This window comes from Rhamphochromis longiceps, linkage group LG7 (assembly GCF_057381845.1).
Source record: "Rhamphochromis longiceps isolate RC_006_pf linkage group LG7, R_longiceps_female_GT1.1, whole genome shotgun sequence".
NCBI lineage: Eukaryota > Metazoa > Chordata > Actinopteri > Cichliformes > Cichlidae > Rhamphochromis > Rhamphochromis longiceps.
In genome coordinates this window covers 19,184,075-19,197,256 of record NC_140563.1, presented here as the reverse complement: position 1 = coordinate 19,197,256, position 13,182 = coordinate 19,184,075, and the positions used below count along the sequence as shown (strand labels likewise).

The window sequence follows — 13,182 nt, the reverse complement described above, 5'->3', positions numbered from 1 at the left end:
TCTATCTCCTCCTTGACGGTTAGGCAAATCTAAACGAAACGTTACACAAAAACTGTTACATATTCAGTGATTGTTAGCATCTAGATGTTTTGTTTGGGGTTTTTTGTTTTGTTTTTTTAAAGATTTACGATAAATCCAAACTGTTTCGAGCTTCTTCCCTGCGAATGCAATGTTACGTTCTCCATTTGAGTTTGTTTCACGGCACGCTAAACGTATGTTGTATAAATTTAAAATTTGTATTGGCGATAGAATTTTGTTCAAGTCACCACAACATAAAGATTTTTTTTTTAAAGCACAACAGGCCTGGCATAAACCACCCACATGTTAGGTCGCTAACTAGCTAACGGTCACAGTTTATCAGAATCAGAATAATTTAATAATCCCTAATGAAATTTTGAAATTTGGTTTATGAACTGAGAGCACCAAGTTGTTATCTTTTGGAAGCAACAGGCTCTAGAAGACACAATATGATGATGATGATGACCACTACTTTTTAGCACTACCAATACAAAACTTCACAATTATGAACAATGAGATGACTGTTATGATTTAACATTATTTAACATGTTCTTTTCTCGTGCAGAGTGCAATTACTTACTAGCTGGCCACAAATGCTGCCATAAAAGCAATGCACATCATGAGGAACGACTGCTGAGCGGCAGTCAGTCCTCATGATGTGCATTACTTTTATGGCAACTCTACTAGCGTTAAGATAAACATAAACCTTAAGGCTAGTAGAGTCTTCCTGCATCATGTTCCTGCATCTTCATGAAAATGTTGGTCCAGGGTCAGAATTGAAATGGAGCAATCACATTGTTGTGATATAATTTTGTGGCCAGCCAGTAAGTCTAATTTCTGGAAGAAATAGTAAACATTTTAAGTGTTTTATTTATTAATTTATACAATATAATAAATATATTATCAAGTTATGTTTGCTGTTGGTGAAATTTAGGTTACTCATATTAGTTTTCTTGTTTATAAAAGCATTAGATAACTTCTTGGCTACCTGTTAATTAAATGTTATCTAAACGCTCAGACAACATCACTGGCTAGTTGTAATGCTGACCCTGAATTAACATCATTATGATAGCATAGGAGCAACAGCAACATGGCAATATCAGATTGCATTCATTTGCATGCAACATTTTATTTACAATATTTATTATCACAGCTATTCAAAATAAGCTGGACCATTCCAACAGTTAATAGCTCTAAACTACCATAAGTATCATAAATAATAACAGTCTTCATGGTGTTATTTTGGCCACTTGAAAGTCCTGAAATCACTTTGCAATTCTCAGCACGCATCATTTCATCAAACAAAATTGCATTAAGGAGAGCTTTATTATTGTATTTATCCACATTATCAAATGTTCTCTGCATGACTCAACTTTATTCCAAGTTGGCTGCGGAGCAAATATGGCTTCACAAGATATTAAATGCAATTGTTCTAAACACCTTCTCAGAACAGCAGTCTGAGGTGTTAGGCTTAAAACAAAAATTCCCCTGTTAAGAGATCCAAAACTGAGACAGTCTGATCAAAGAGTAATCAAAACGAGGCGCTGAGTCTTCACGTGTTATCTTGGCTAGCTCACAGATTTTAGACCGATTTCTTGGAAGAAAGGCATTTTACAGAGGTTAGCCATTTTTCTTAGAAAAACCTTGCTGCACAGAGTGAAGATCAAATTTAACACATCAAAAATTAGGGAGTGACAATAACCCGTGATGTCTATTTGAAATGAATTAAATTTGTCAGTGCACATTACAGTAACACAAGACACGTGGTCCTCTAAGTATATTACCTTCCACAGTTCCCCTTGGCTCTTCACGGAAAAACGAGACATCCTTCTTCTCCTCAGAGTCATCAATGTGATCATAGGTGATCTGGGGGATCGACACAGCTCTCTCTGAACCACCACCCATAGAACCATTTCCTCGGCACTTCGTTCTCCTCTTGTTCAACTTTTTCTGACGGACAGAAGAGAACAAGCAGGAAATGAGAAAGAAACAATGGTAACTGCATTTCTAAAAAGTATTTAAAGAATTGCAACAGTTTTGACATGTGGTTCACGCTGTATGCTGAAATGCTTTTTCGACAATGGACCAAAATAATGCCACGGAAATAATGTCATCAACACAGCCTTATATTTAAGCCATTGTTGTTATGCATCATTGCCCTAATTAATTCCTTCTTGGGTACTGATTCTTGGGTACAAACGAGATAAGTGATACCTGTTTAATCACAGTTGAGTGAAGAGCTATATTTTATGTGAGTCAGTGAGTTTGTGAGAACCTAATTGGTGCCCAAGTCCATTCCACAGACCAACTGACCCACATCAACATTATTGACATGGCCTTTTATACAAACTAAATTATTTGGACTCAGTGCATCAGAATTTGGCATTTCCCAAGTAGCCAACAGTTGAATCCAAATGTTTGAAGCAGTCATTAGGAGAGCGGGAAGCTTTGTTGGGTGTTGAAAGACTAAAGAGAAAAAAAGACAAACCGTAAAGAGAATGTGCAGCTAACAGCAGGGTTGAGATATAGAAATCTAAAGTAACGGACACGGGAAGGAGAGTGAGAGGGGAAAAAACTGTTAGCAAGGAAGCGAAAAAACAACAACAAAAAACAGAAAGGTAAAAATTCTCAGAGAGAGGAGACAGGAAGAGCCGGGATGAAAAAGGAAAAGAGCAAAATAAAATGTGCTCAACAGGGAGATGGAGAAAAAAAAGCAGGGATCTCGAAAGAGAGAAAGGGGAGAGGGAGGAAAGACAGAGAAGAAAGTCACATGCTGCAACAGAAAAGAGCGGAAGAAGCCTTCATTCTCCCGAATGCATGTGGGTTCAATGCTACACAAAGATTTTTTTGTTGTTGTTCTACTAGACAAAGGTTTACTCCCACGAGAAAGGCGGTGGTGACATCATCTCAACTGACTGAGTCTTTGTCCAGGAGAGACAAAGGCCTCGAGTCATCCTGGTGGAGTCAGGCCTTTAAGGGGAAAAGGGGCTGTTGTGTGTGTGTCTGTGTGTATTTGTGTTTTGTGCGCATTGTGTCCTTACATGTGTGTGTTTGTTTGTGGGAACTTGGCCTCCCCTTTTATTCTGTACGGCTTTTGGAGCAATATAGCTAATATTGTTGCAGAAGGTGAACTACACAAGGAGACAATGGAGTGTGGGCCACACGTATGCAAATCAGGGTATCGCAGTCTAACGGCTTTTTCCAACTGCACTGTCAGCAAGTACAGTCCATATGCTGGCATTTTGAGTTCAAAGGGTTAAATTGTTATGTCAAAAAAAAAAAATCTAATTTTTGAGAAACTTTAAAAATTCTTATCAGAATTCCAAAGTCAGACAACGCCACACGGGAATGATCAAACACACCGTCACGATATTTTCAGGGTGGGGTTCGCAGCCTGTTTTGTATAGATCAAAGTCAAGAGACACAATACGCAATTGATAAGAAAGAAAAGGATTCAGATGCGGGGGGAAAAGGTCAGGCTGGATTCAAAGCAGGACATCACAAGACTGGTACCTTTTCCCCCCACAAAGACATGCTTAGCGTTTAAAGGCTTGCCTTAAATGCCTTTTGAGAAAAGCAAATCAATCACAACGGAAAAATCTACATAACTATTCAACAGCTTTGGCTTCAGTAAAGGTAAGCGATTACCGAAAAGTTCCGTTTCCTTCTGTCAGATTCTGCGGCAGCAACGCCCTCTGGAGTCAGGACGTACATTTTCCACGTAGCTGCAGAGCCGTTTGGTTTCTCCGCTGCATAGCACCTCCACAGTGTCTAAGAAAGGCAATACAGGACAAACCACAGACGCGTTGGTCAGTGAAATATTTCTGTAAAACTGAATTACATTTAAAACACCCCAGCCTGTGGATGGAAAACTCTCCATTATAGTTATGATGATATGGTCTGAAATTAATTTAAAGGTTATGCGAACACCTCAGCTATAAATCCTTCATTAGCTATACTTGCCTTATTCTATTCAGCAAAAATGTACACTTTTTTTTTTTTAAAGGTCACTTCAGTCACTATTTGTAACATGTTTAGTCTTTACTTTTTAGTGTTTGTAATGTTGGCCTCACTAAGTTTTATCCAAGGCCACCACTGGCCTGTTGTCCTGTGCAGTTTAAGAAATCTGGCTGTAGAGGCTCGTGGAGATTCATCCCACAGCTGCCAGTTGGGCAGGTTCCACCCTGGACAGGCCAGCGGGCCTTTGCAGTGCTAGCAAAGGCCTCGACTGAAGCTAACTGGCATCTATTGTGAATAAGCTTTAACTGAACAATGTTACTTTCCTTTATGCTGTTTTTATTAATGATATCAGGACTTAAATTTAAAGGAGTGTATATTTAATTTCATCTATTTATGCCAGGCACAGAGGACATTTGTCTTCCACTAAATTACTGTATCTGACCCAGTTTGTAATGATTTGATTATTAAAACTTGAGTATGTGTACTGATTATTTTATCATTCTTTAATCATATAAATTAATTTTTGCTTTATAGCATAAAACATATGATCATTTCAAAATTGCTTCTGGGGGCATTTATCCTTTTTCTTTTTACAACAGGAAAGGCGGGAAAGAGAACAAAGAAACCACATGGAGGAAACAACCCGATGTGGCATCAAACCCAGGCTCCTGCAATAACCTGTCAGCATACGTGTTGCCCAGGCAACTTAAAGAAAAGCTTGATTTATTAGAAGCGTAATCAAAACATTCTCAATTCAGTTTCAATTTTATTTGTATAGCATGACATCATAACAACAGTCGCCTTAAGACGCTTTATATCGTAAGATAAAGACCCTGCAAATATTCTGCACAAACACTGATACATTCAGTGCTTTCCAGTGTTTGTTTGTTTTTGTTTTTTACCAATGAAAAATGCATTTCTAACACTGGGAGTTCGGGATTTACCTGGATAAGGGCAACTGCAGCAGGGATCTGTCTATTGAAGTGTTTCTGCCTCTGCTTCTGTTGGACTTTCAGGGCAAAACCTGAACCCAGGATACCCTGATCAAAGAGAAATACATTTTACTTTTTTACTGTCCAGACTGCAAGAATATGAAAAAGTGAACTTTTACTGTAGAATTAAGGAAAGTATATACAAAATCTCCCAGAATAAATAATACATTTTTTATCATTAGGTTTGCTCAGTATATAGTCTTCAATGACACATCAAAGACAAGAGTGAATAAACTGAAAAAGAGCAAGCTTGATCCGAACATGTTGTAATAAGGTTTGGCATAAATGAAACATTAAAAAAATGATCTCCTTAAAGCTGAACTCGTGGATTTCATATGAATTAAACTGAAAACTTTATTTACAGCAGGTAGAGCGAAGAAGGAGATAGCGAAGACACTGAAGCAGGAGGCGATGGCCTTTCCTATCCAGGTTTGAGGAATTTTGTCTCCATAGCCGATTGTGGTGACGGTGACCTAAAGACAAAGAGTGGATGAGGTGCCTCTTATGATATATAAAGTGTACGTACACTTGCATATGATAGCTCTATTCTAAGAAAAAAATAAAAATCACACAGTGACCAAAGCCCTTCACAGATGAGGCAAGAAACAAAGAGTGTAATAAATGATATCACATCTTATGCAGTGTAATTACAGTGTTTCGAGGTGTCAGGGTTAAAGAATAACTGTCAACGCTTTTAATTCAATAGCTTTGGGGGTTTTTCTTTGTAGATTTGTACTGAATTCCTATTTCAACATTAAAGATCACACTCTTTTTTTTTTTAATAAACTGCCAGTGTAATGAAAATGTCAGTCAATGAGGAGCCCTCGAGGCTTTACCCCTGCAGTCTATAAGGGGAATTAGACGATAAAGAAAAAGTTCATCAGCCGACCTGGATTTGCTCCACCACTGTCAGCGATGGCTGGGGCATTTGAGGCTCTTGCTCCTCAAAGGGAATAAGATTCCCAACCACTAATCCCCAGTGAGTGTAGGAATTTGCTAGGGTGAGGAGGAAAAACAAATACCTCTTGCATTTGCATGTACACCCATTCTGAAAGCAGAGCCAATTGTGACACATTCAGTACACACTTTAGCTTACTGTGAGTGCCTGCGGGGTATCGGCGCGTGAGCTGCCGCTGAGCACTAATACAAAGAGGCTGATGTAAGGTGAGATTCTTTAAAGAGCTTTGAGAGCCAAAGAAAAAAGAAAAAGAAGAAGGAGCAGAGGTGGGAAGGGAGGGTGGGTGTATGTTGGGAGTGAGTGGAGTGGTGGGGGATTTAATCCCTCATCCACAAATCCGATGACTAAACAATGTCCTCCTGACATCAGAGTGGACTGGTCTGCTCAAAAACACCCATTTCATTCAGTATGTAGGGTTTAGGGGCAAGAACCACATCGTGCCTACAAAAAGGTCCCAGACCTATCACTCATACAGGCTTACGTGAAAGGTTGTGTGCATTCTATATGTGTGATCACACCCAGTTATTTCTACATGTGCACCATTCCTGTATCTACAAACATGCCAGTTTGCCTTTTTATCGCCAGTGAGATTGGCAAAGTCGCTCTTTGAATAAAAGCCCCATTACCTAACCATCAACTGAAAAAAAAGACAAAGAACAGAGAAGGTGAGGGAGGGAGGTAGAGAAGGGGATATGAATCATGGCATTGGCTTGTCCTCCAGCTGCGCCGTGCACCTGCACATCCGAATGTGAAAATCATGCCAAGCGAAGGAATACTCCGTGAGAGCGAGAGCTTAGCTCCAATCAGTGCAATCGCATTTCAGCAGACGCATGCACAAGAGCTGAGCAAAAGCTTACTAAACTGGTGAGAAAAGAAATCGTTACACTCGAGTTTACAGTCTCGGGAACACAAAAAAGGTGCAAATCCTCGAGCGCAATTCTTTTCTTTTCTCCTTTTTTTGCATTGTGAACAAAGCAACACAAATAACCGCTTCCACGAAGCAGTTAGAAGCGGCGTGACCGCTCTAACCCTCGTTACATAAAGGTAGCAATCCCGCAATTAAAGTTTTAATTAAGGGAACTGACACTTTATGTTGGTGCTCTAAAAGTTCTTTGAGTCAAAGATCCCAGAGGTGAATGGTTTATTACCCGTCTCTTTGTGGCATACTGATCCCCTGCACAAGGCTGCCATAGGTTTCTCATTACTCTGCGCTTTCAATTCAAATGTTTAATTAACTGCTCTGGAAACCTGAGCCTCCACACAGAGGAGAATGGGCAAATCCAGCTCCACGCACGAAAAACATAAACACACCTGTCTCTGTGTCAAGTGTTACAGCAACACATGCATGCTATCCAATGAGGAGAATAAAAACACAAGGGGGAGAAATAATAAGTCCACCCAGGGTGGTCAGCCATCTCCGTTTCCCAGCTAGGACTCGAGTGGGCATTGTACAGATAATTGGTTTCAGCTCTTTATTGAGAAGAATCTCATTTGACGTGCATGTTTTGTAGCCTTTTAAATTTGCAAGCGAAATTTGCAAATTCATGTGGCATTCAAGGATCCCACTAATATATGCATTTTGAACAATATTTAAAAAAGGGCACAAGGATATATGCCCAGCATCAGTGAGGGACTTTCTTTTGTACAAAGTATTTGTCTTCTCTTTTAGTTGCCTTACCACACCCCACCAGAGGGCATCGGCGTAGCTGGAGAAGCCCGTTTTGCCCTCCTCATCTACAGCATCTTTCTCCGCCAGGTAGACAAAGTAGGAGGAAAAGATCAGGCCCAAAAAGCCAATGTACAAGGTGGTAATCAGCTCCTGAAATAAAACAACATTTGACCAAAGATCAGACTATGAAAATCTAATATGGAAGACTTACCATGGTATCCAGAACTCGACTCTGATTGTGCCTCGAGGCAGGTTTTGACTCCACATATAGCTGGAGATCCTTGTGAGTGTCAAAGCTAAATTCTGGGCTGCAAAAAGGTTTAAGATATGCTTTTTTTACGGCATCACATTAAATGTATTCTAACGATCTGGCTCCGTCACTTTCAAAAGACATCAGTGTTTCACAATGACCAGTGAGTCACAGAACTGCTGCTGGCCGACATAAGCAAGTCAGCCTAAACATGTCAGGCTAGTTTACCCCAAATGAGTTTTTGGATCTTTTCGGCATACATAAAGAGATCAGTTTCACGTCTCACTATGAGATGAGAGAATTTCTGCACAAACTGGAATTGCCATTTTCTGCTCACAGGCTTCGCTAAAGAAATAATAGAGTGGATCATGTACATAGTGCACCTCATTCTCTGAAGAGATCAAATACAATCTTCAATTCAATCCTCCCTAAAACTAAGCTGTCATGATAGGTGGCTCAAGTATATGTGGTAAGTTGTACATATATACGATTCATGTTTCAATTATTATGCAACGGCCAGAAGTGGAGGTGTGTCCCCATTAGTTACAGATTTTAAAGGCTTCCAAGTCACCACATATGACAAACAATGTATGGGGTATTAGTTAACCTTTTATTGGCCAAGGAGCAACTTGTGACTTAAATAAACATCAAAATTGACCTCCCTGTGAGTCATTGTGAAGTTGTAGAACCACATGGACTTCTCATTAATCACCAAAGATCAGGTTATGTGACAGATGGTGACATTATTCAAAAGTTTCTCTAAATGTTGAGATACATGTTTTGTTTGTGTTGGATTTCTAGAAACTAGGGAAATGTATGGCAAAAAATGGTGGCATCATATGCGATCATATGCCTTGTTCACCTTAAACTAGCAAGTGATGGCAAGTCGATTTTTACACATGCACCAGATGCATGTAGTGTATTTGTGCTAATTCTAAAAGAAAAGACCTATTATATATAGTAAGAGTAATGAATTTTATATCGAATTTTGACACAAACTCATAAATCATCCACTGAGCAATTTAACCCATTTATAGACATCTTCAGACTAGAAATACTAGAATATGTGATTCTGTTTGTTTGTGATCTTACAGCAGTTTTTATTAAACTTAAATTGCATATGTTGGTGTTCACTTTTATTAAGTTTTATTCCTGCTAAAATTATTTTAGTGAGTCGATATTTGTAATTTATCTCATCTTGATTGAATTTTGTATAAGAAAAAAATAATAGTTAGAATGCTATATTTTTACTTATATATTTACAATTTCCATGTCAATATACAAGTTCATGTTTGGAATTTTGATTTCTGTTTCAGGGGGTGTACAGGTCTTTCTGGAGGTGTGGTCCTAAACTTTTGATCAGCTGTAAAACAGCCTGTTTCAATTTAAGCATTGTTTTCAATAAAATGCGCGCTCAAAATAACATTTTGTCTCACTCTTTTTTCTTCTTGTTGCATGTTGAAGCTCTACTTGGAACCTTGTTAAGATCTAACCAAGCAAAATGTGATTTTTTTGCACTTTCAAGTGTTCTTAAACTTTTGATCGGGACTGTATTTGGTTTTCAGCAGGTCTAAACGTCACTGCTATGGTTTTCCTTCAAATATGACTGGATAATGACTAATGGAAAATGTACTAATTTCTTTTGCAACTGTCAGCTTGGCTTTTTTTTTTTTAATAAAAGTCAGCCCATCAAGTACCATGCCATAGCACAACCTATACTGGGCTATATATACGTGCTCAGCTCAGCGAACGACCTTAAATTAACTCACCAGGAACTGTTGCCTGTGACTATACAGGACTGAACCTGATCTGTACTTGATGTACAAAAATGATCATTTAAATGTACCTGGTTTTTGCCATAGCTTTTTGAGCTTAAACCTATCCCCTAAAAAAACAATGGTAAATAAATTCATAAATATGATTAAATGAAGTGCAAAAATCAGAGATAGCAGTCTGAGCATAGATCCTATCAGCTTTTTCACATTACAAAGTGTTTCCACTAAACAGAGCATATCATTCAATAAGGCGATCATCTGACAACAGGGAGATGGCACCAAATCACATTAGGCTCAGTTTGGCTACATCTTAAATGTATTTTTATGATTCTCTGCACACAATCCTCACCGATAAGCCCTTCTCCTCTTATGCATCAAAGAGGTATGAACGTCAGGTTTGACCACAACCTAGGAACTTGGTGTACTTGAAGGATTAAGAAGAGAACATTACATCATCTGACTTCACTGTGTATCGGCCTGAGAAAGAACTAAAACAAGTGTAGCAGAATGAAAAAAAGAGAGCACAGCCAACCTTGACAACTTCTGTTCTTCTCCTTATAAAGCCAGGTTTACTCTGATTGTTTTATGCACCTCTGTGCATTGGACTTTTTGTCATAAGCAGTAAATGTTACTGTGACTACGTCAACTAGCGTGTCTGTTGCTTTGTAGAAGTACATTTAAGGCCTATGCATTTACTGTTATATCTTCTGTTCTTCGGCCGTTATGTGTTAAAGTGATTCTAAACAATTACAATTAAAATGAATAAATAATAACATACAGGCAGATTTGTGGAGCTAATATATTTAGCTGGATTCTTCTTATCTTACCTGTCGATGAATAAAGACTACAGACCCCAGCAGCCTCCACGTTCCTCCCTGACGGTCCACATGCAGCATACGCAGGATTTGGAGAAAACGGATGCCTCTGCAACACACAACATCATCTCAGCTGTTTCATCCCACTATAGCTATGAGCACATGTTAAAATGCAGAAGAAAATCACTGCTCTACCTGATGGCAGATGTTGCGAACACTTGGCCGTTTGACCCCACACCAAGCACAATGATTGAGGCGATGACCACTATTAAATCTGTGAGAAAGACACATAAAAAAGAAGGAGAAAAAAAAAACCCCAACCAAATAAGGGCTACAATTATTTTCAGTTTGATACAAAAGTGAAGTCTTGCTGGAATTATCTGAGATGTTCATCTACAAATATACTTTATGGCATGTGTTGTATTAAATGAGAACAAAGGAAAAAGCCAGGTGCACCTATGATTGATATGGGTTTCCTGATAAAGCGGAGGCGTCCTTTGATGCCTGCATATTTGCTGCGGCAGCCTGCCGACCACAGCCGGACCACATACTCCGTGCCAAAGAACAGCACCAACACAATCTCCTGCGGAGAACAATGCAAACACGGATTCAGGGTTATGTTAATCCATTGGTACGTAGACTATAACTTTGAAACACATGCAGGATGTGGAAGTAGATACGTTATCTTTTTGTTTTTTTAAATCACTGATGCTTTGCTATGCATTGCCACTAATTTAAAAGCATTAAAGCTATTTTAATCAATCACCAAGATTTACAGCATTGATATGAGTGGGTAATGACAGGTGCATGAGACAGAAGAAGAGAGACACAGAGGTGGTCTAGAAGGACCAAATGAGGCCACCCAGGAGTAAAGATGGAGGTTGACAACACAGCTGATAACAGCTCATACATGAGGCAGGGTCAATGGCTAAGTGATTAAAGCCACAGGATGAAAAACCACTAAGTAAGAAAGCTTTAAAAAAAATCACCAAATAACAACTTCAGCATTAGTTGCAATCATGTGCACCTGCATATCTGCATTGTGTCATTGTGTACTTGTTTCGTAACACATGCACGCAAGTGTGGAGTCATAGATGAATCGGCTTCAACTGACGTGAGATCATTTTCCTGGCCACCGAGTATCCATAATACTCAGCTACCTTACTGTCAGGATCTATGGGCGATGTGGGTGGTCAATTCATTGAGTTCAGTTGCTTAAACTGGCTGCTCCCTGACCACCCCTTGTATGAAACTTAATACCATGAGCCCTGCTGCAATAACCCAGCACCACAAGACTTCAAAACAATGACCTGTCAATCACGCCAGACTCTATCTCGGCTGAAGAAGTGTCGCTCTAATATTAAACAAAAGCCTTTTCTCTTTTCTGTCTTTCTTTTTTCGCTTCTCTAAATTATCTGTTTACTCATTATCGCCACTCGAATATGTTTACAACTTTCATTTTTACGCCTGAGTCGTCCGGCCCCTGGGAATCCTGCGCTTCTCATTCATCCGCATGAATTGCACATTTTTTGTCACTGAGTTAAAGACAAAGAAAGAAGCCGCTAAGGAGGTATAATTGACAGAGACGGGGAGAAATGGTCCAGCAAATCTCTATAACATAGCCTGATAATCAGACTGAATAACCTTTTGGCTTTCGCTGCATTCATTCGGTGAAACCAAACAAATCAGAGACGTGGGCAGGCATTCAGATGTCTCTAACCAGTCTGCCTGTTACATCCATTTCAGCTGAACTTTCTCCAGCAAGCTGTAGGAGTTTTTTGTTTGTGTTAGGACAGAAACAGATTATATTCCATGCCCCCAGTGCTTTGTAGTTTTTACAGCAGATCAGGCTGTATTTGTGTATGCTGGACGACAAAGTTAGTAGTTGCAGGACATCGTGAAAACCAAGTCTTAAACATTCATTCAGTCATTTAATAATACCTAACACCCAACACAAAACAGCCTACAGAATACCAGTTTATTGAGCTTAGTAATTATGACAGCTAGGTAAAATCTGAAAGTCAAAGGTACGCATGAATTTGGGAAATTTAAAGGGATTAGTCACAATAATGCCATAAAATAGGTCACCCAGATGTTGGGGGTATTTTGTACGTGAATCCTAAACTGGCAACTATGTGTTTACTGAAAACAGCTGCCTATTGGTGCAGCGATAATCTCATCAAGCCAGACAAAGATGAAGCTCATTCAAAGACCCACTCGGGAATTACAGTATGATTACACATGAAAATGTGATTAGATCGCTTCATCGTTGCGTCTCACATTGCACGAGAGGCTTATGTATATCAACACACACTCGTGGGCCCATCAGCTCAAACTGAAAATGCTTTCTCTGAGTTATTACATGCCATACATAAGTTTATTATATCAAATGGATTTTTTATTTCTTCTAATTTGCAAACTATGCTCATGAATATTGAAATAACCATAACCACATGACAAAATGACACCATGTCAACGATTTACTCTTGAGTTTGTTCTTTCAGTCTACAAATAACATGTTGCCGTCAGTTGCATAATTGATGCCACTGCTCCCACAAGTGTCATTTAAAGTTTATATATTAGTTTACCAAACCTCTCATTAAATCTCAATTGCATTCTTTAGAAATGTCCTGAATATGTCATTTAGGCCATGACCCAGAGGGCCCTCTTTTTCTTTGACCATAAACTGGGGATGTCATGGAGGTTTTTGGTCAGGTGGGGGGAATTTGGAAGTGATGGTGCCCA

The 13,182-nt window shown here is 39.2% G+C and overlaps 1 protein-coding gene across 1 annotated transcript in view; it reads right to left on the bottom strand.

Annotated features, from left to right (window-relative positions):
* kcnq1.2 (potassium voltage-gated channel, KQT-like subfamily, member 1.2) overlaps positions 1-13,182 on the bottom strand; it is a 184,289-nt gene that overhangs the window by 148,899 nt on the left and 22,208 nt on the right. The window contains exons 5-12 of the mRNA XM_085412726.1: positions 10,894-11,020; positions 10,633-10,711; positions 10,450-10,546; positions 7,607-7,747; positions 5,333-5,443; positions 4,923-5,018; positions 3,667-3,789; positions 1,803-1,968 (exon numbers count right to left, since the gene is read on the bottom strand). Coding sequence (XP_085268852.1) covers positions 1,803-1,968; positions 3,667-3,789; positions 4,923-5,018; positions 5,333-5,443; positions 7,607-7,747; positions 10,450-10,546; positions 10,633-10,711; positions 10,894-11,020 — 940 coding nt within the window. The remainder of the gene's footprint in view (positions 1-1,802; positions 1,969-3,666; positions 3,790-4,922; positions 5,019-5,332; positions 5,444-7,606; positions 7,748-10,449; positions 10,547-10,632; positions 10,712-10,893; positions 11,021-13,182) is intronic.